The sequence below is a fragment of the Dromiciops gliroides genome, chromosome 3 (assembly GCF_019393635.1).
Source record: "Dromiciops gliroides isolate mDroGli1 chromosome 3, mDroGli1.pri, whole genome shotgun sequence".
NCBI lineage: Eukaryota > Metazoa > Chordata > Mammalia > Microbiotheria > Microbiotheriidae > Dromiciops > Dromiciops gliroides.
Window position 1 is genome coordinate 270404990 of NC_057863.1, and position 23976 is coordinate 270428965.

Genomic DNA, 23976 nt, shown 5'->3' on the forward strand with positions numbered 1-23976 from the left:
TTATCATATCATATTATTGTATATTATAATATTTTATTACATCATATACAATTAATAATTTATTTAGTCATTCCCCAAACAAAATGCTTCAACAAAGTGCCTACTAATAATTACTTTTATACATATGGATCCTTTTAATATTTTCAGCAGTGGGGGGAGGAAAAGATGTTACATGCCTAGTGGTGGTATTGCTTGGTCAAAAAGCATGTGCAATTTAGTGACTTTTGTAATATAGTTTCAAAGTGCTTTAGATTATAACTGGACTAATTTACAACTCTCAACTTTACTAACAGTGCAGTGGAGTGCCTGACCTCCCACAGTTCCTTTAAAAATTTTATAATTTGCCTTTTTGGACATTTTTTGCCAATCTGATAGGTAGTATCTGGGACTTCAGAGATGTTTCAATTTGCATTTTTATTTGGATTTGCATTTATTTTTCATTTGACTCTTGATAGCTTAAATTTCTTCCTTTGAGAACTAGATGTTCATATCCTTTGACCTTTTATCTACTGGGGATTGACTGTCCTTATATATTTGAATCAGTTCCTTATATACCTTGGATACCAAACCTTTATCAGAGGAACTTGTTAAAAAGATCTCCCTTTGTGGGCAGCTAGGTGGTACAGTCGATAAAGCACCAGCCCAGGATTTGGGAGGATCTGAATTCAAATCTGACCTCAGATACTTGGTACATACTAGCTGTGTGACCCTGGGCAAGTCATTTAACCCCAATTGCCTCACCAAAAAAAAAATCTCCCTTTTTCCTTTTTAATTTTAAGAGCATTGACTTTGTTTCTGCAGAGGCTTTTCAACTTAAGGCCATCAAGACTGTCCATTTTATCTCCTGTGATCCCCTCTGTCCCTTCTTTGCTCATGGATTCTTCCTATATCCATGTGTGTAAAAGGTATCTCTTTTCTTGCTTCTCAAATTAATTTATGATGTGACCTTTAATTTCTAGGTCATTCCAATATATTTGCCAAGAAAACTCCAAATGGGGACATGAAGAGTTGGACATGACTGAAAAACGACTGAACAATAATATTCTTATATGTTCATTTGCTTCTATTATACTATATATTAATCTATTCCACTCATCAACTTTGTCTTTTAAACAACATCAAACTGTTTTCATGATTACTGTCTTATCATTTAGTTTGAGATGTGGTATTCCCAGGTAACCTTTCTTCCCTTTAAAAAAAATAGTTTGGGGCAGCTAGGTGGTGCAGTGGATAGAGCAATGGCCCTGGATTCAGGAGGACCTGAGTTCCAATCCGGCCTCAGACACTTGATACTTAGCAGCTGTGTGTCCCTGGGCAAGTCACTTAACCCCAATTACCTCACTTAAAAAAAAAACACAAAACAGTTTGCTTTGAGATTCTTGACCTTTTATGCCTTCAGATGAATTTTATTATTCTTTTTAGCACTACAAAGCAATCCTTCCATAATTGATCAGCATAGCACTGAACAAGTCAATTAATTTAGGCAGTATTGTCACTGTTATATTTTCAGGGCCTACTCATGAGCTATTAATATTTCTCCAATTATTTAACTGTGTTGAAAGGTTTGTTTTGGTTTTTTTTTTTGGTACTTGTATTAATAGAATTTTTGTGTGTTTGAATAATTCTAGAAAATTTTCATTTATGATTTCTTGAAATATGTTATCCAGTCTCATTTTGGGGGAAATTGACATATTCAAGAGAAGTTACGAAGAGAGAAAATATAAGATCTGGCAACTGATTGGATATGCAGGATAAGTGAGAGTGAGGAGTAAAAAAATGACACAGAGTATGTGAAGCTGGGTCACCAGAAGGATGGTGATGTCTTGACTGGAATAGTAAAGTTTGAAATACTGATGTCAAATGCTCATGTCAAACACTGTTGAACACTACATTGTGATTGTCCTTTTCCAATTAGGGTCACTTTGAGTGATATGGTCAACTTGTGTTTTAGGAAAATCACTTTGGTGGTAGAATGGAGGATGGTTTTTGAATGGAGAGAGACCTGAGGCATGCAAACCCATCAGCAGGCTGTCTTAATAGTTTTTAGTTTAAGTTATATACTCTGAACTAATATATTTTTTGGGGGTTTTTTTTTTGTTTGTTTGTTTTTTTAGCGAGGCAATTGGGGTTAAGTGACTTGCCCAGGGTCACACAGCTAGTAAGTGTTAAGTGTCTGAGGCTGGATTTGAACTCAGGTACTCCTGACTCCAGGGCCGGTGCTCTATCCACTGTGCCACCTAGCTGCCCCATATATTTTTTATACAAGTTAAACATAATACATTTTAAGATTCTTATGGTTTTAATTATAATACAAGAATCCACTCACCTGGGGTAAAGCATCATGTGATTGCACTTTAATAATGACTTCTGATGAATAAAATTCTTTTTCTTTATTCTTTATCTTAGATAAGGATGCTGGGTAATGCACGGTAACATTAATTGTATCCTTAAAACCAAAAATACTAACTTCTGGTGGATCTAAAATTGCTGTTTAGAGAAAACAAACACAAAATAGTTAACAACTGGGGAAACTTCTAAAGATCAACAATAATAATACTTGCTTCACAAAGAATTTTTTCTCAAAGAATCTCAATGCTTTGCAGATATTTTCTTTTCAATCTGCCCAAGACCCCAGCTGAGACAAGAATCAATCTCATTTTACTGATAGGAAAAATAAAGGATATAAAGACTCAGTAAATCCTGCCAAATAATAAAGTGAGTTATGAGAGTGCTAAGGACAGAATCCAATTAAATGCCCTAACTTCTAGTCTATTATACCAAATATAACCATATCAGATTCATTTCTACCAATGTTTTATATGCATTTCATTATTTTTCATTGCAATGAATCTCAAGGTCTTCCAAATTATTTACTTATGTGGAATTTTGTTATCATGAAAACTTAACAACATTCTCAGGCAGTGAGAAGCAGAAGGAAAGAAACACTATAGTAAACTGTAGGGTGGCTCAGACTCCCTTTTGCCCAAAGTATCTCCAGCACTAAGCTAGGCACATCTGGTGTTACTAGTATACCTAAAGCATAGGGGTAGTGAAAATATTGGGTATGTAAGTGTAAGTATATGATGGGGAGTGGTAGAGTAACACAATAGCTGCTTCAGGAGCCATTTAATATCAGATGGTACAAGCTCCTTCAAATTCTTAGATAATATGCTTATACACAATCACATGTGAATGTGTATGTAAGAGTGTTCTTTTGTTGTAAATTGGGAAATGAAAGCGATGAGAAATGAGAGATGAAAATGTCAGATGAAAGATCTTTGAACAGTTTAGCTATCACTAAAGTAAATTCTATTTTAATTCACCCCTAATCTTGTAGAAAAGCAAAGGAAATTAATAAAAACGAACTTACTCATTATGGGAATGAAACTGTGATCACATTCAACTAATTTTTCTGTTCCATTGAAGCCTATTACATTGACAAGGTAGGTTTCATTGGTTTCTTCAATATCTGTCATGTTACATGATAATTTTGTGATATTTGTGCAACTTTCAAAGGTCTTCCATTCGTCATTAGTACTATGCTCAAGAGAAAAGAAATAGGAAATGATCAACCTAATGCTTCTGTAAAGTGAATCACAAACTAAGTCAATACTTAAACTTTAACTATAAAAGGAAGGGGATCTTCTTCCCTCCTAGCCATTGTATTTGCAATTACTAGATTACTAGTAACTTTGGGGATAGTAATTTCAGCAGAATGATGACTAGTGAGATGGGAGGATCTAATGAATGTTTTGGAAGATGAAGCAATAAGTATGTTTGTTTGCAGGACGAGTGGAGGCAGTATATAGGAAAAAATTAGAAGAATGGATAAACTTCTAGAGAAGATTGAAGGCATTTAGAGTCAAGGGTACATGTAGAGGGTTGGTCTTGGTGAGAATAAAGGTTACTCCCTCTTCAGAGATGAAGTAGAGGAGGAAATAATGCAGGATGATATCAAGGGTAGGTAGAGGGAGGATGTACTGTGGGAGACATGAAAGGAAAAAAGATTTGAAATGGCCTATCTGGTGAGTGGAAGTTAATAATAGTCAATTAACATTTATTAAGGACCTAATATTTGCTAGGCACTGTGCTAGGCACTAGGGATACAAAAAAAAAGAGCCAAGCCATTCCCTGCCCTCAAGGAGCACAGAATCTAGTAGGAGAGACAAGATGCAAATAAATACATACAAACTAGCTATATACTGGATAAACAGGAAATAAATAAAAGAGGTAAGGCATTAGAATTAAGAGGGGTTGGGAAAGACTTCCTGTAGAAGATGGGATGTTAGTTGGGACTTGAAGGGAGCCAGTAGGTAGAGACAGGAGGGAGAGAATCCCAGGGATAGCGGATAGCCAGAGATAATGCCTAGAGCTGAGAAGAGATGCTGTGTCTTGTTTGTGGAACAGGCAAGAGGTTGGTATCACTGGTTACAGAGTAGATTGTGGGTAGTAAGGTATAAGAAGACTGGAGAGCTAGGAGGGGGCTAGGTTATGAAGAGCTTTGAATACCAAACAGAAGAATTTGCATTTGATTTTGGAAGCAATAAGAAGCCACTGAAGTTTATTGAGTAGAGGAGTGGCATGGTTGGACCAGAGTTTTAGGAAAATCACTTTGGTGGTTGAATGGAAGGTGGATTGGAGTTTCTATGTAGAGAGACTTGAGGCAGGCAGACTCACCAGCAGACTTTTTCGATAGTCCAGGTGTGAGGTGATGAGGGCCTGCACCAACATAAATGTCAGAGGAGAGAAGGGGGTGTATTTGAGAGAGGTAAAGGTGAAATCATGAGGGCTTAGCAACAGACTGGATACTGGAAGGTGAGAGACAGGGAAGAATCAAGGATGACACCCAGTTGAGACTCTATAAAATAAATTTTAGTGGATCCAATCAGCATAGTTTCAGAGATTTCTCCTGTTCTCTTCGGAAAGACATATAGGAGGAATGCAGGATTGGGGTTTGGCAAGTCATAAGTATCGACAGGAGAGGGTATAGGTGATTCAAGATTAGAGAATAGCAGAGTTGAACTGGTTCAATAAGGATTTGAGATAGGGAAGAGAGAATAACACAGTCAGAGTCAGGGTAATCACCTAGGAAATTATGGAAGGGTAGAGTGATTGGGAAGTCATGGTGACGATGAGCAAAAGGTTTAGGAGGAGTCAATAAAAACAAAGGTGTGACCATCTTTGTGTTTAGATAAGGTGGAGTGTAAAAGTAACTCATGGCACTGAGGAACTGAGAGGTTAGGATATTTGAGAAAACTTAATCATGTAAGTTGAAGCCCCCTTGTATGAATTAATATGATTTTAGACTGAACTAAGACAAGCACAGTGTCCAGGATTTGGGAGTTGACAGTTCCATTGTACTCAGATCTCATCTGGAGTACTGTATTCACTTCTGGGTACCATATCCAAAAAGTTTAGAGACTAGTCAGAGGAGGACAATCAGAATAGTGAATGGCCTTGAGTTCATGCAAGAAGAGCCCATTGAAATAACTAGGGATATTTAGTTTAGAAAAGGAAAGACCTAAGAGGGATATGATAATGGTCTTCAAATATTTGTAAGTATTATATGTATATAATATATATAATATATAGTATATGTAATATAGCAGGGGGAATGTACTTAGGCTACTTGGCCCAAGAAGCTACAAGATGCTGATTTTGATAAAACTTCCTAACAATTAGAGATATTTAAAACTGGAACGTGCTACTTTGTTTGTTTGTTTGTTTTTATGTGGGGCAATGAGGGTTAAGTGACTTGCCCAGGGTCACGCAGCTAGTGTGTGTCAAGTGTCTGAGGTCCGATTTGAACTCAGGTCCTCCTGAATCCAGGGCCAGTGTTTTATCCACTGTGCCACCTAGCTGCCCCTGGAATGTGCTGCTTTGGAAGGTTCTCCCTCTCTAGAGGTCTTTAATGAAAGGACAGCTATGTTGGAGATTCTCGTTCAGATATGGATTGAACTAGATATCCTTTGAAATTCCTTCCAACTCTGAGATTCTATAATTCTGTGAAGTAACAGACTCTGAGATGATCAATTCAATCCCAGTCCTGTGACACACAGGAAATAATCTCCACTTCCCCTCCCCTTCCCACTCCTCCTTCCCCCAAACAATAGACCTGTTTAACATACCAACAAACCTGAAAATTGTTACTTTGACTTGTAGAAGAATTTGGGCCAGCCTCTTTGGGTATGAAAATACATTTGGTTAATCTACGTGTTTGGCCTGTTATCTAGGTGTACTTGGCAAATATCTGTAGGTTTGGTTACTCTAAATGCCAATCGATGGTTTTGGCTTGTTTTGTAAAAATGGCTATTTTTCCTTTGGCTCACTATATGTTTACATTTCAAGAATCTTGGCTTAAAAAGGAATGGAAAAGCCAATTATCTTATTTTAATGTTTAGGTCCATCACAACTGGATTTCCCCCAATAGTATTCTCCCCTAAATAGAAAAAGAGAACGATTTAGCAAAGTACAAATTGTAAAACAGACCTCATAGTTGTGTAAGTCACAGTATAGCGAATTGGTATAGTAGGACGTCTGTTTAATTTCCAAGATGAAATGTGCTGAAAATTACGAGATGTAATCATCAAAGTGCAATTGTACAATGACATTTCTAAGGAAAGAAAAAAAATAATCACTATTAGATTACTGGAACAAGGGGAAAAAGTCTTATGTTCAATTGTTTCTTAATCTATTCACCAGTTCCCTAGGGCTAAATAACACACAAAGACCTGAGAGAAATGATTATTAACAGCCAATGATTTGGGGAGATCCAGTTCCCCTTTTTTCTTTTTTTTTAAAGTAATAAATTGTTTTTAAGTAATATATTTTTATTTATGGTTTTATGTTCCATTTTTTATCCCTCCTGCCCTCCCTCCTCTCTCCCCTCCCTGAGGTGGTAAGCAATCAGATATGGGTAATACATGTATGATAATGTAAAACATTACTATATTATATAAGAAAACTTGAATAAAAGAAAAAATGGAAGAAATTGAAAAATAGCATGCTTCAGTCTGTGTTCCATCAAAAAACAATTCTTTCTTTTTTTTAAATTTTATTTTATTTTTATTTTTGAGGGGCAACGAGGGTTAAGTAACTTGCCCAGGGTCACGTAGCTCGTAAGTGTCAAGTGTCTGAGGCTGGATTTGAACTCAGGTCCTCCTGAATCCAGGGCCAGTGCTTTATCCACTGCACCACCTAGCTGTCCCCAATAACAGTTCTTTCTTTGGAGGTGGATGGTATGTTTCATCAATAGTCCTTTGGGATTGTGGTGGATCATTGTTTTGTTGAGAATAGTCTTTCACAGTTCTTCATCAAACAATAATGCACAATGTTCTCTTGGTTCTGCTCACTTCACTATACATCAGTTCATACAAGTTTTTCCAGGACTTTCTGAAATTATACTGCTTGTCATTTCTTATAGCACAATAATATTCCATCACCACCATATACCACAGTTTGTTTAGCCATTCCTTAACTGACAGGCATTCCTTTGATTTCCAATTCTTAGCCACCACAAAAAGAGCTGCTATAAATATTTTTGTACAAATAGGTCTTTTTCTCTTTTTGGGGATGCCTTTGGGATATAAACCTAGCAGTGGTATTGCTGGATCAAAGGGTATGCACAGTTCTATAGCCCTTTTGGTACAATTCCAAATTGCTCTCCAGAATGGTTGGATCTTTTCCCAACTTCACCAACAGTGGATTAGTGTCCCAGATTTCCCACATCCTCTCCAACATCCAGTATTTTCTTTTTGTGATATTTGCCACTCTGATAGGTGTGAGGTGATACCTCGGAGTTGTTTTAATTTGCATTTCTCTGATCAATAGTGATCTAGAAGGGGCAGCTAGGTGGCGCAGTGGATAGAGCACCGGCCCTGGAGTCAGGAGTACCTGAGTTCAGGTCCCACCTCAGACACTTAACACTTACTAGCTGTGTGACCCTGGGCAAGTCACTTAACCCCAATTGCCTCACTAAAAAAAAAAAAATAGTGATCTAGAGCAATTTTTTTTCATATGCTCGTAGATAGCTTTGATTTCTTTGTCTGAAATTTGCCTGTTAATATCCTTTAACCATTTGTCAATTGGGCAATAACTTATATTTTTATAAAACCGACTCAGTTCTCTACACATTTGAGAAATGAGGCCTTTATTAGAGATGCTTATTTCAAAATAATTCTTTCCCAGTTTTCTGCTTCCCTTGTAATCTTGGTTACTTTAGTTTTCTTTTTGCAAAAACTTTTAAATTTTATATAAACAAAATGATCTATTTTACATTTTGTTTTGTCCTCTATATCTTCTTTGGTCCTAAATTCTTCCTTTGCTCATAAATCTGACAGATAAATGATCCCATACTCTCTTAATTTGCTTATGGTATTCTTTATGTATAAATCATGTACCCAAATTGACCTTATTTTAGTATATGGTGTGAGATGTTGGTCTATACCTAGTTTCTGTCATACTGTTTTCCAGTTTTCTCAGCAGGTTTTTGTTTTTTTAAGTGAGGCAATTGGGGTTAAGTGACTTGCCCAGGATCACACAGCTAGTAAGTGTTAAGTGTCTGAGGCCGGATTTGAACCCAGATACTCCTGACTCCAGGGCCGGTGCTCTATTCACTGCGCCACCTAGCTGCCCCTTTCTCAGCAGTTTTTGTCAAATAATGAGTTTTTGTTCCAAAAGCTTGGATCTTTGGGTTTATCACATACTAGGTTACTATAGTCATTTACTATAATGTAATTTGTACCTATTCTATCCCACTGATTCACCTGTCTATTTCTTAGCCTGTACCAGATTATTTTGATAATTACTGCTTTATAATACAGTTTGAGATCTGGTACTGCCAGAGTACCTTCTTTCATAATTTTTTTCATTCATTCCCATGATATCCTTGAACTTTTGTTTTTTCCAGATGAATTTTGTTATTATTTTTTTCTAGATCGATAAAATACTTCTTGGATAATTTGATTGGTATAGCACTAATAAATAAATTAGGTAGTATTGTCATTTTTATTATATTGGCTCGTCGTAGCCATGAGCAATTAATATTTTTCCAATTGTTTAAATGACTTTATTTGTGTGAAAAGTGTTTTTGTAGTTCTGGTCATAGAGTTCCTGTGTTTGTCTTGGCAGGTAGACTCCAAAGTATTTTATATTGGCCAGTTATTTTAGTTTTTTGTTTGTTTATTTGTTTTGTTTGTTTTTTGCAGGGCGGTGAAGGTTACGTGACTTGCCCAGGGTCACATAACTAGTTAAGTGTCAAGTGTCTGAAGTTGGATTTGAACTCCTGAATCTAGGGCCGGTGCTTTATCCACTATGCCACCTAGCTGCTTCCAGCCACAGTTATTTTAAATGGAATTTCTCTTTCTATCTGTTGTTGCTGGACTTTGTTGGTAATATAAAGAAATGCTGATTGTTTGTGTGGGTTTATTTTGTATCCTGCAACTTTGCCAAAGTTGTTAATAATTTCAAGTAGCTTTTTAGATGATTCTCTAAGTATAACATTATATCATCTGCATAGTGATAGTTTTGTTTCCTCATTACCTATTCTATTTCGTTTAATTTTTTTTCTTCTCTTATTGCTATAGCTAACATGTCTAGTACTATATTAAATAATAGAGGTGATAATGGGCATCCTTGTTTCATCCCTGATTGTATTGGGAAGGCTTTTAGGTTATCCCCATTACAGATAATGTTTGTTGATGGTTTTAGATAAAAAGTACTTATCATTTAAAGGTAAGCTACTTTTATTCCTGTGCTCTCTAGTGTTTTTAATAGGAATTGGTGCTGTATTTTGTCCAAGGCCTCTTCTGTATCTAGAGACAATCATATGATTTGTTTGTTTTGTTATTGATATGGTCAATTATGCTGAGTTTTCTTAATACTGAACCATCCCTACATTCTTGGTATAAATCCCACCTGGTCATAGTGTATCATCTTTGTGATGTATTGATGCAATCTTTTTGTTAGTATTTTATTTAAAAATTTTGCCTCAATATTCATTAGTGAGATTGGTCTAGAATTTTCTTTCTCCATTTTGGCTCTTCCTGGTTTGGGTATCAGCACCATATTTATCTCATAAAAGGAACTTGGTAGGACTCCTTCACTTATTTTTCATATAATTTATATAGTATTGGGATTAATTGTTCTTTAAATGTTTGGTAGAATTCACTTGTGAATCCATTTGGTCCTAGGGATTTTTTCCTAGGAAGTTCATTGATGGCTTGTTCAATTTCTTTTTCTAAAACTGGGTTCTTTAAATATTTAATTTCTTCCGCTAATGGGGGTAATTTATATTTTTGTAGATATTCATCCATTTCATTTAGATCATCAAATTTATTGGTATTTCATTGGGCAAAATAGTTCCTGATAATTGTCTTAATTTCCTCTTCATGGGTGGGAAGTTCACCCCTTTCATTTTTGATACTAGTAATTTGGTTTTCTTTCCTTTTTTGATCAAATTTACCAATGGTTTATCTATTTTATTGGGTTTTTTCCATAAAATCAGCTTCTAGTTTTATTTATTAATTCAATGGTTTTCTTATTTTCAATTTTATTAATCTCTCCTTGATTTTCAGGATTTCCAATTTGGTGTTTAGTTGGGAATTTTTAATTTGTTCATTTTATAGTTTTTTTAGTTGTATGTCTGATTCATTGATCTGATTTTTCTCTACTTTATTGATGTAAGCAGTTAGGGATATAAATTTTCCCCTAAGTACTGCTTTGGAGGCATCCCATAAATTTTGATATGTTGTCTCATCATTGTCATTTTCTTTAATTAAATCATTGTTTCTATGATTTGTTCTTTGACCCACTTGTTATTTAGGATCAGATGATTTAATTTCCAATTGATTTTTAATCTCTCAATGGTCCATTATGGAATGTAATTCCTATCACATTATGATCTGAAAATGATGTGGTTGCTATTTCTGCTTTTCTGCATCTGGTTGTAAGGTTTTTATGCCCTAATACATGGTCAATTTTTGTGTAGGTCCCATGTACCACTGAGAAGGTATATTCCTTTCTATTACTATTTGATTTTCTCCAGAGATCTATCATATCTAACTTTTCAAGAATTTATTAATTTTTTAAACTTCTTTCTTGTTTATTTTTTGGTTAGATTTATCCAGTTCTGAAAGGGGAAGGTTAAGGTCCCCCATCAGGATAGTTTTATTATCTATTGCCTCCTGTAACTCATTTAACTTCTTCAGAAATTTAGATGCTATACCATTTGGTGCATATATGTTAAGTATTGATATGACTTTATTATCCATGGTACCTTCCAGCAAGATTTAATTTCCTTCATCTTTTTTTTTTTTTAGGGCAATGAGAGTTAAGTGACTTGTCCAGGGTCACACAGCTAGTAAATGTCAAGTGTCTGAGGCTGAATTTAAACTCAGGTACTCCTGAATCCAAGGCCAGTGCTTTATCCACTGCACCACCTAGCTGCCCCTCTTCTTTATCTTTTAACTAGATCTATTTTTGCTTTTGCTTTGTCTGAAATCATTATTGCTACCTTGCTTTCTTTGCTTCAGCTGAAGCATAATAGATTCTGTTTCAGCCCCTTTTGTGTATCTTATATGTTATCTCTCTGCTTTAAATCTGTTTTTTGTAAACAACATATTGTAGGATTTTTGTTTTTAATTAATTCTATCTGCTTCCATTTTATGGGTGAGTTCATCCTATTCACATTTATAGTTATGATGACTAACTGTTTATTTCCCTCCATGCTATTTTCACCTATTTCCCCCCCCCCACTCTTAGCTCCCACCCTTTTCCTACTCACAAGTGTTTTACTTATGATCACTGCCTTCCCCAATATCCCCTCTCTTGTATCAGTCCCCCCTCCCCCTTAAATTATCATCATCCCTTTAAAAACTTCCTTTATAGGGTAAGATATATCTATATCCAACTAAGTATGTTTGTTATTCCCTCTTTGAACCAACTTTGATAAGAGTAATGTTTAATCTTTGCCCATCCCCAACCCCCATTTTCTTCTCCATTACGATAGTTCTTTCATGCCTCTTTTGTGTGTGTGTGTGTGTGTGTGTGTGTGTGTGTGTATGACAATTCATCCCATTCAATTTCTCCCCTCCTTCTTATTCCATGCAATTTCTTCCTTATCCCATTATTTTGTTTTTTTGGTATGTTGTCCCATTAATGCCACCTTATAACCACACCTGTCTACATATACTCCTTCTAATTATTCTTATAACAAAGTTGTTAAGACTTACAAATATTTTTTATCATATAGAAATATAAATAGTTTTCCAAAGAAATTATAGAAAAGGGAAGAGGAACCACATGTACAAAAATATTTTTAGCAGTTCTCTTTGTGGTGGCAAAGAATTGGAAATTGAGGGAATACCCATTAACTGGGGAATGGCTGAACAAGTTGTGGTATATGAATGTAATGGAATACTATTGTGCTGTAAGAAATGATGAGCAGGCAGATTTCAGAAAAACCTGAAAAGACCTAAGTGGACTAATGCTTTTTTTTTTTTTTTTGGTTAAAATTGTATTTATTTATTTATTTTGGTGAGGCAATTGGGGTTAAGTGACTTGCTCAGGGTCACACAGCTAGTAAGTGTTAAGTGTCAGAGGCCGGATTTGAACTCAGGTCCTCCTGAATCCAGGGCCAGTGCTCTATCCACTGTGCCACCTAGCTGCCCCCTAAGTGGACTAATGCTGAGTGAAGTGAGCAGAACCAGGAGAACACTGTACACAGTAACAGCAACATTTTATGATGATCAGCTGTGATAGACTTGGCTCTTCTCAGCAATGCAATGATCCAAGACAATTCTAAAGAACTCATGATGGAAAATGTTCTTCACATGAAGAAAAAAGAATAGTGTATTCTGAATGCAGATTGAACCATACTGTTTCTACTTTTCTGGTGTTTTTTTTTCTTTATTAAGGTTTTCCCCTTGTGTTCTGATTCTTCTTTCACAACATGATTAATGCAGAAATATGTTTAATGTGATTGTACATATATAACGTATATCAGATTGCTTTCTGTTTGGGGGAGGGGGAAGGAAAGGGAGAAAAAATTTGGAACTAAAAATCTTATGAAAACAAATGTTGAAAACTATCTTTACATGTAACTGGAAAATAATAAAATACTTTTATGATAAAAAAAATTATAATGCACTGCCTTCTATGGAAATGGGCTCCCATTGTAGAGTGGCTTTACTAAAGTAAAGTTGGACTAGATGACCTGTGGTCCCTTATTTTAAAAAAAAAGAAATATAAATAGTTTAACCTTATTGAATTTCTTACAGTTTTTCTTTCTTGTTTCTTTTTTACCTTTTTATGTTTCTCTTGAGTCTTGTATTTGGAGGTTAAATTTTTAATTCAACTCTGGCACTTTAATAAGGAATGCTTGAAAGTCCTCTATTTCAATAAATGTCAATTTTCCCCCTGAAAGAATATATTCAATTTTGCTGGGTAGGTGATTCTTGTTTGTAAACCTAACAACTTTGCCTTCCAGTATATTATATTACAAGCCCTATGATTCTTTGATGTGGAGGCTGCCAAATCCTGTATAATTCTGACAGTAGCTCCATATTATTTGAATTATTTCTTTTTGGCTGCTTGCGATACTTTTTCCTTGATCTGTAAACTTTGAAATTTGGATCTTCTAGGGAGTTTTCATTTTGGGATCTCTTTGAGGTGGTGATTGGTGGATTCTTTCAATTTCTATTTTGCCCTCTGGTTCTAATATTTCAGGGAAGTTTTCTTTGATAATTTCTTGAAAGATATTGTCCAGGCTTTTTTTTTTTTTGATCATGGCTTTCAGGTAGTCCAATAATTCTTATATTGTCACTCCTGAATTTATTTATTTATTTATTTTTGGTGGGGCAATTGGGGTTAAGTGATTTGCCCAAGGTCACACAGCTAGTCAGTGTCAGGTGTCTGAGGCTGGATTTGAACTCAGGTCCTCCTGACTCCAGGTGCTGGTGCTCTATCCACTGTGCCACCTAGCTGCCCCCTGAATCTATTTTCTAAGTCAGTTGTTTTTCCAATGAGAAATTTCATATTTTCTTCTATATCTTTTTACCTTTTTGATTTTGTTTTATTGTATCTTGGTGTCTCAGAGTCATTAATTTCCATTTGTTTAATTCTAATTTTTAAAGAATTATTTTCTTGAGTGACCTTTTGCACTACCTTTTCCATTTGACTAAATCTGTTTTTAGGGAGTTATTTTCCTCAGTAAATTTTAAAATTTCTTTTTCATGGTCCTCTTGCATTACTTTTATTTCTTTCCCCATTTTTTCTTCTACTTCTCTAATTTTCTTTTTTAAATCCTTTTTAAGCTCTTCCAGGGATTCTTTTTGGGCCCGAGACCAGCTTACTTTTTTTTTTTTTGGAAGCTTCACCTGTAGCCATTTTGTTACTATTGTCCTCTATGTTTATACCTTGATTTTCCTTTTCACGGTATTAACTGTGTGGGGGTGTGGGTTTGGTTTTTTTTTTTTTTGCTCATTTTTGTGCCTTGATGTTTTTGAGATAGTTGGGCTTTATTTCTGCACTGTTATAAATTTTTGTGGTGAGACTGGGTCTTACTGGTGGCTTTCACAGGGCTTCAGGGCTTAGCTGCTTGCTTTCTCTATAGAGTAAGCTTCCCTTCTGATTGGTATTGGGGGGTTAGTCCTCCCTTTTGGTCTCCCCTGGGTGTGGACTGGCCTTCTCCAGGGGTGATGTCCTGGTGCTGGGTTGCAAAAGTTAACAAAGTCTTTTTGGTGGCTGGCCCTGGAGGAGTGATATTATTGTTGGTCTGCCCCAGGAGTGGTGGACTGCTGCTGGGTTGCTGTTAGCAGGCCCTGGAGGAGTAATTTTGCCTCCAATCTACCCAAGTGTAGGGGTCCTGTTGCTGGGTTGCTATGGTAATGGAGTCCCTCTGCTAGCAGGTCATGCAAGGGTAATTTTGTTGTGATCTGCTGAGAGTTGGAGCCCCCTGCTACTGATTTGCTCTGGAAAGTGTCTCTGCTGGGAAGTTGCAGGGGCTGGAATTTGCTGTTGACCAGTCTTGGGCGGGCCTTCACTACTGGTCAGCAGTGGGGTCAAAGCCTCCCTGGTGGTCTGTGCTAGCTGTGAGGTGTCTTGGGAAGACCCCTGCTATATTGCCCAGACTGATCACCTGCCCAGGGAGCTGCTGGTTTGCAGGTGGATGGAGCCTCACTGGTGACTTGCTCCAGGCTCAGAGCCCTGCAGAGCCCCCTGCTGTGAGCACAGAAACTGCTGCCGCTGCTGCTGTTCAGGGTCTCACTTTCCTCCCTCCCAGCTAAGACACATCTTTCCGGCTGGGCTAGTAATCCCTATTCCTGGAATGATTCAGAGGCAATTTTCTATTGGAGGGGAAATTTGGAAGAGCTACAGAGGGTTGCTTTCTCACTCTACCACCTTGGCACCAGAAGTACCCCCCCTCCCCCTTTTCTATAGTTTTCATTTCAAAATTCAGCTCTTGAAGGACATTACTGATAATGAGATTGAATTAACTCTCCTCAACCTTGGTCAGACCCTACCCAACCTTATAAGAAATTTAACATAAGGTAGGGAAGCCCATTGTGTTCTACTCAGGTTTGGGTGAAGATAAATTCTTTTAGATGGCCCAAGATTGGGACGGTGGTGCTTAATTTAGAAGTAAATGTGGGGCAGCTAGGTGGTGCAGTAGATAAAGCACTGACCCTGGATTCAGGAGGACCTGAGTTCAAATCCAACCTCAGACACTTGACACTTACTAGCTGTGTGCCCCTGGGCAAGTCACTTAACCCTCATTGCCCTGAAAGCCAAAAAAAAAAAGTAAATGACATAAATCAAAGTTCATTAGAATAGGTTTAGCCCCTCATTGTAATATTCATTCTCTCTCATTATTTGTTAACTAATCAGAGTTGATTGTCACTCTCCGGAACACCTGCTTTTCAAAGGGCATATAAGCAGTGAGCCTTCCATCATGATTGTCTTTGGCATTTGAGAGAGCCACTGACTTCTTTTATTAAAATGCTAGCATTATGTGACCCTGGGCAAGTCACTTAACCCCCATTGCCCTACCAAAAAAAATGTTAGCATTATCAAATGATTAATTATCCAGAAATGATTTATCTTGAACTTTTTAAAAACCATGTACCAATTTAAGGCATGACCTATCAAACACTAGTTCAGGTAAAGAATTTCTTCCTAAGGTCCTGAGGATCTTGGAAACATGAAGAAGAAAGAACTGTATTTCAAGTCTAACTTCAAATGCCTCTTCACTGAAGCAAGGTGATTCTTCCAATTTGGTTATCCTTATAATATTACCGTTAATGTGTCAATTGTTCTCCTGTTCTGCTCACTTCAATTTGTATCAACTTGTACAAGTATTACCAGATTTTTTGAGAATCCTCTCTTTCATCATTTCTTACCACAATACTATTCTATCATCTTCATATACCATAACTTGTTCAGCAGTTCCCCAATTAATGGGCGTCCCCTCAGCTTCCAATTCTTTACAACTACAAAAAAGATACTATAATTTTTTTTTTTTTAGTGAGGCAATTGGGGTTAAGTGACTTGCCCAGGGTCACACAGCTAGTAAGTGTTAAGTGTCTGAGGCCGGATTTGAACTCAGGTACTCCTGACTCCAGGGCCGGTGCTCTATCCACTGCGTCATCTATCTGCCCCGATACTCTAACCTTTTTTGTGGGCACTGGGTGACACAGTGGATAGAATGCAGGGCCTTGAATCCTGAGTTCAAATATGGCCTCAGACACATATTGGCTGTGTCACCTGGGGCAAGTCATTTAACCCTGTTTATCTCAGCTTCCTCATCTGCAAAATGAGCTAGATAAAGAAATGGCAAACCATTCTGAATATCTTTGCCAAGAAAACCCCAAAAAGAGGTCATAAAGAGTCAGGCACAACTGAAAACAACTAAGCAACAATAGGAAATAAATATTTTTGTACATATACAGGTCCTCTTCCTCTTTCTTTGATTTCTTTGGAGTATAGATATAAGTGTATTGCTGGGTCAATAGGTATGCCTGGTTTTGTAGTTTTTGGGGCATAGTTCCACATTGCTTTCCAGAATGGACTAGTTCAAAGCTGCACCAACAGTGGAGCTTATTTTTCCACATCCCTTCCAGCATTTGTCATTTTTCTTTTCTGTCATTTAGCCAACCTAATAGGTATGAAATGATACCTCAAATTCATTTTAATTTGCGCCTCTCCTTATTATTTTTTTAGAGCATTCCCCCCCCCCCCATATGGCTATTAATAGTTTGGACTACGGTCCTTTGATCATTGGATCAGTTTAGGAATGGCTCTTATTCTTAATAATTTGACTCAGTTGCCTATATATCTCGGATATGAGCTGTTTATCAGAGAAAGTTACAAAGATTTTTTTTCACAATTTCCTGCTTTTCTTTTTTTTTTAGTGAGGCAATTGGGGTTAAGTGACTTGCTCAGGGTCACACAGCTAGTAAGTGTTAAGTGTCTGAGGCCGGATTTGAACTCAGGTCCTCCGGACTCTAGGGCCGGTGCTCTATCTACTGCGCCACCTAGCTGCCCCTGCTTTTCTAATTTTAGCTAAACTTATCTCCTTGCTAATATTTTATTTAAATTTTTTGAATCAATATTCATGAGGGAAATTGGGCTTCAATTTCCTTTCTCCATTTTGGTTCTTCCTGATTTAGGGATCAAGATCATATTCATGTGATATTTGGTAGGGCTTCTTCTTGACCTATTTTTTTTTTCAAATAATTTATGTAGTATTAGAATGAATTGTTCTTTAAGTGTTTGGTAAAATTTGCTTGTAAATGCATTTGGTACTGATTTTTTTCCTCTTAAGGAGCTCATTTGTAGCCTGTTTTATTTTTCTAAGATAGGATTATTTAAGTATTTTATTTCCTGTTTTCTTAATCAAGGAAATTTATATTTTTGTAAAGATTCATCCATTTAATTTAGATTGTCAATTTTATTGCAATATAGTTGGACAAAATAGCTCCTAATAAATGTTTTTATTTCATGAACTTCATTGGTTGTGAATTCACTCTTTTCATTTTTGATACTGGTGATTTGATTTTCTTCTTAATCAAATTAACTAATGCTTTATTCATTAATTTATTCATTCATTCATTCATTCATTTATTTTAAAGCACCAAGCTTTATTTATTAGTTCAATAGGTTTTTTTTACTCTCATTTTTATTAATCTCTCCTTTGATTTTCAGGATTTCTATTTTAATGTTTAGTTAGAAAGTTTTAGATTAGTTCTTTTTTTAGCTTTATTTTGAGTTGCATGCCTGATTTGTTGATCTGCTCTTTTTCTCCTTTATTGATATAAACATTTAAGAGATATTAATTTTTCTCAGTGTTGTGAAGTTTAGTCCATGGTGATTCAGGTCTGTTTCTTTACCATCTCTTCTATTTTTCTTTCACTTTCACTCTTCCTTTTGTAATTTTCATTTGTAATTTTAGAAAGAAATATGTTCATGGTCTTGCTTGTTCATTTGTTGTTATTGCTCTTTATTGTGGTATTTGATTACCTTTCTTGTATTTCTGTTATCTTGGGTGTTTGCAAAGCAAATAGTTTAATTAGGTCTGGCTTTCTTCTGTTGCCTCTTTTACTAAACATATATCTATTTTTCATTAATGGTTAGGTCAATGTTGTGTGACATGTCACTTAGGATTACATTGTGAACTCCTTTGCTCTTTAGAAAGTATTTTTCCATTCCCCCTGCATTTTCTGGTACAGAATAATCTCATGTTATTAAAATTCCTTTCCTTTATATTTGAGGATCCTTTTACAATTAGCTTGTAAATTGTTTCATCTGTCATTGGAATTGTTAAATTTTACCAATATGTGTCTTATAGTTTGCTGCATAGGGTCTTTTTTTTTTTTAAGGGACAGTCCATAGTTTCTTTGGATGGACAAGAAGATTGCTAAGATAAATTACTTTTTCATTATTTTGTATTTTCCATGCCAGTTCTCTCTTCCATTGATGGGGACATCGAAGAACTGATTATGTATTCATGGTGCCTTACAATTATCTATATCAGTATTGTAGCTCATACTAAATCTATTCATTATTTTAATCCAATATTAGTAAATGAAGCAAAGGGAGCCACAGAATTGTTTTCTGGGTTCTAATAAAACTGTTGCCCAGTTTCATTACTAGAAACTAGAGCTCAAATAATCCTACTATTCTCACTTTACTGAAAAGTCACTCCTAAATACTCTAATTCCTATTCAAAGTTCATTCAAACCACTAAAAAATTTCTTACCCATCATGGTGTATGAAGATACAAGGCAGATGGACTCTAGAAAAAAGAAGATAACACTTTAGAATTACAACAAGTATTTCTGTAAATTATATTTACAATTTAATTGACTACTGTACATATTTATTTACTGGTTACTTTCTTACTAAAGCATATTGGGTATATTTTCTCCCACATGTTAAAGAAGTCTCAACTAAATGACTCTCAATCAACATGTGCAATCATGAAGAAGAAAGTTTTATAATTTGAGTAAATTAAAATGAAAATCAACTAGAATAAAGGAGGTTTTGAGCTGATGTGTGTAATATTAGAATAAGAAGTATACATATGTACACACATATAATATATATTTAGCAGGGCAGGAAAATTCTCAAAACATGATTTATTAATTAATAATAGATTTTACAGGGAAAGGAATTTACTAATAGAGGTGGAAGAGAGAAAAAAGCTATTAACTATCGGGATGATGATGGTGGGAGAGGTGATGTGATGGTGTTGACAATGTAAGAACACAGGGAAAGATAATAGAAAAAAGACTATTCAGAAAAATTGGCTTGCTGGGAGGTAGTCTAGCCTAGTCTGTATTGGCAAGGTGTCTGACAAGTTTTTAAAGTAGACTTCATTTGCTTAGTCACACAACTGATGGAAAAGTGCAGAGAACACAAGATTCAGATGTATTTATTGTTTGCTGATTTTAAAGAGCTTATGATTTGACTGAGCAAAACACAGCCTTTAAAGGTTTTCCTCCAATAAACTGTCCCCTGTACATGTTAAGAATATCCTTGATTCCAGGGGCAGCTGAGTGGCACAGTGGATAAAGCACTGGCCCTGGATTCACTGGCCTCAGACACTTGACACTTATTAGCTGTGTGACCCTGGGCAAGTCACTTAACTCTCATTTGCCCCGGAAAAAAAAAAAAAGAATATCCTTGATTCCTTGGTCCATGTAACAACTGTTCACCTATCCTCTTACTAACAATGTAAATCAGGAGTGAAAACAGAGATAGGCTTGCTGTTCTGAAGGTTGTCCTACAGAGTTCCAATGGAAAAAGAATTCTTTAAATATTATGAAATCCTCTATATACTTCTGGTTGCAGATGATATTGTGTTGACTGTATCAAGCTCTTGGATATTATAGGTCTTCTTCAATGAGATCCATAAGTCAAAATAAATAAGTAAAACAAACTAATTTTAAGAAAAAAAAACAAAGAATGTATATTGTTCAGTTTATGCCATGCAGTTAGATGGATTTGCAAAGTTAGTCTATAATACATTCATCCTGAATGAGTGTTGCAGATGGACATTAAGCTGAACTGAGAATTGAATAGGGGAAGTAGGCAGGATAGATCATATTGAAGGAATTGCACAGTACCTTCAATGATCCTAAATTACTCCTTGACACAAAAATCTATTTTTAATACTAATATTCTCCCTGTGATGATATGGTGTGGCTAAGGTTGTGAATTGTTTAACATCACAAACTCCAAAAAACATCCAAATTCTTGGTGAACCAAAAAGCAGTGGGGAGATGCATGGTAGATGTAAGTAGGCTGCAATAAATCATCAGTGATTGGGGCAGCTAGGTGGTACAGTGGATGAAGCACTAGCCCTGGATTCAGGAGGACCTGAGTTCAAATCTGGCCTTAGACACTTGACACTTACTAGCTGTGTGACCCTGGGCAAGTCACTTAACCCTCATTGCCCAACCAAAAACCAAAACCAAAACCAACCAAAAACAAATCATCAGTGATGACTTATGAAGAAGAAATAGCATAAAAGAGATTCAGGATATGTAGAATTGGAAAAGTAGGTTAAGTTGATAAAAAAATTATATCAGAGGAAAGTGGATGGACAGCCCAATTACTGCACTGGTACCCGGAAAATGCTCTAAGTATGGAGGAACATAGAACAGAAAATTGCAAAGAATCCAAAAGCATGGATGTGTTACAATCTCTACCAGTGAAGGGAATAGCCACATTGAGTGTATCACAGGCATACTCACATATCAAATTATTCATTTGCCAATGGTTGTCATCCTCTAACATTACTTTTAGTGATCACATGATTATGCATGTTAGGTGGCGCAGTGGATAGAGCACCAGCCCTGGATTCAGGAGGACCTGAGTTCAAATCTGACCTCAGACACTTAACAATTACTAGCTGTGTGACCCTGGGCAAGTCACTTAACCCCAATTGCCTCATCAAAAACCAAAAAACCCAAAATATGATTATGCATGTAAGATTCAGAAAAAAAAAAACCAACTTACCCCAGGGCAGGAATAATAGTAATCCAATAAATAAGGTACACTGGTTCAGAAGCATTGCTGTTAAGATTAACTTATTTTGTTTTCACATCTGAAATGACACCAAATGAAAACATTATTTGATTTTAAAGAGCCTATTAAAATACAAATATTAAATGTGCAGAGCCAAGACAATAAGAGACAAAGGACAGAATTCAATAAATATTTATTACTATTTCCAACTATGAGTACAACATTGTCATGGGTGCTGTGGGCACCACACACAAAACCAAAATATGATCCAAGAGCCATTTCCCAATACATAAGTGATCAAAAGACACAGTTTTCAGAAGAAGAAATGCAAATAATCAGCAACATAAGAAAGAAGGCTTCAAATCACTAATAATAAGAGAAATGCAAATTAAAATAACTTCTTTTATTTCTCATCTATCAAGTTGGCAAAGAGGAGCTATGAGAAGATAAGCACATTGATCAACTCTTGATAGTATCAAACTGGTTGAACTGTTCTAGAAATCAATCTAGAATTATGGCAGAAAAATGGCCAATATAAACTCTTTAAGGACAGTGCATGCCTCACTACTACAGGTTTGTCTCTTTTTTTGTTATTCAGTCATTTTCAGTCAAGTATGACTCTTCATGACCCCATTTGGGGTTTTCTTGAGAGAGACACTGGGATGGTCTGTCATTTCCTTCTCCAACTGAGGCAAACAGGATTAAGTGACTTGTCCAGGGTCACACAACTAGTAAGTGTCTGAAGGTCCTGGATTTGAACTCAGGTCTTCCTGACTCCAGACCATGACTCCACTGACCTGATTCCACTGTACTACCTAGCTGCCCATTTATCTCCCTGGCATTTAGCAAAGTGCTTAGCAAGTAGTAGGTGTTTAATAAATGGTAATTGGCTGACAACTAAAATGTTCCTACCCTTTTATCCAGCTATCTTACTACAGGGCATATGATGGAAAGAAAATAAGAACAGAAAGATATCTTGTATTCCAAAATATTATTATCAGCATTATTTGTGGTAGCAAAAGGAATGCCCACTGACAGGGAACAAATGAATAAACTCTTATATGTGAATGTAATGTTGTTTCTTAGGCCTTTATTCTTGCCCTGACTATACTCTTTTCTCTTCACACTCTTTACTCTTTGGTGAGTTAGTTTAACTCTATACTATCCAATATACTCAAATCCCTTGTCTCTTTGTCCTATAACCAGTTGCCTTTTTTTTAAAACACTTTTTTGGGGCGGGGCAATGAGGGTTAAGTGACTTGCCCAGGGTCACACAGCTAGTAAGTGTGAAGTGTCTGAGACCGGATTTGAACTCAAGTACTCCTGAATCCAGAGCCAGTGCTTTATCCACTGTGCCACCTAGCTGCCCCACCAATTGCCTTTTGAAACCCAAACAGTGAATTACTCCTAATCGTGTGCTATGGAATGGACCTAGAGAAAAATCACAAAATGATTCTGACTACAAATTTTTGTTTTGTTTTGTTTTGGTTTGGTTTTGTGGGATAATGAGGGTTAAGTGACTTGCCCAGGGTCACACAGCTAGTGTGTCAAGTGTCTGAGGCCAGATTTGAACTCAGGTCCTCCTGAATTCAGGAACAGTACTTTATCCACTGCACTACCTACCTGTCTCCCGACTACAAATTTGTTACATAATTTCAACTTGGCCCTCACTGAAGCAAGGCAAACCTTGTACACCTCCCTAAGCAATTTGTTTTTCTGTTCGTCACAGCCACTATTTCAAAATTTTTCACCCCAACTCAATCTTCCCACTCTCTCCCCTCCCAAGCCCAGCAGATGACCTCACCTCATACTTCACCCAAAAAAAAAAAAAAAAGAGGCCATCACACAGCTAGTAGTTGTCAAGTGTCTGAGGCCAGATTTGAACTCAGTTCTTCCTGAATCCAGGGCCAGTTCTTTATCCACTGTGCCACCTAGCTGCCCTAATCCAATCATTCCTACTGGATGAAGGCATCCTATAGCTCTCCTTTTCTTGACTAACTCCTTGAGAAAACCATTTGCACTAAGTATCTCCACTTCATCTCTTCCTAAATGATCAGAAATCTGTTTTTTTTTTTTGACATCTTTCAATTGAAACTTCTCTCTCCAAAATTACTAGTAATCTACGACCACCAACAAAGACAATAATTTAGTATGTGTCAGGCTCTGTGCTAGGCACAGAGGAAACAAAAACCAAAACCCCCCAACTCAACAACAAAAGAAATCAAACCAAACCAAAAAACAATCCCTACTCCCCTAAGGAGTTCACATATTGTAACATGGGAGACAACACACAACTAACTATGTAGTACAAGATAGATGCATCGTAAATGAGAGGTCCACTCAGAGGGAAGCTATTGGGAGGAGGGGGAGGAAGAAGAAAAAAAAAGGAAAGGCTTCATGTGGGGTGTGTGTGTGTGTGTGTGTGTGTGTATGTGTGTGTGTGTGTGT

At 36.4% G+C, this 23976-nt stretch overlaps 1 protein-coding gene across 1 annotated transcript in view; it reads right to left on the minus strand.

Moving 5' to 3' along the window:
- IFNAR2 (interferon alpha and beta receptor subunit 2) overlaps positions 1–23976 on the minus strand; it is a 65024-nt gene that overhangs the window by 30974 nt on the left and 10074 nt on the right. Inside the window, 5 exon segments of the mRNA XM_043998038.1 lie at positions 2327–2487; positions 3371–3537; positions 6490–6613; positions 19256–19291; positions 21520–21607. Coding sequence (XP_043853973.1) covers positions 2327–2487; positions 3371–3537; positions 6490–6613; positions 19256–19291; positions 21520–21574 — 543 coding nt within the window. The 5' untranslated portion in view covers positions 21575–21607.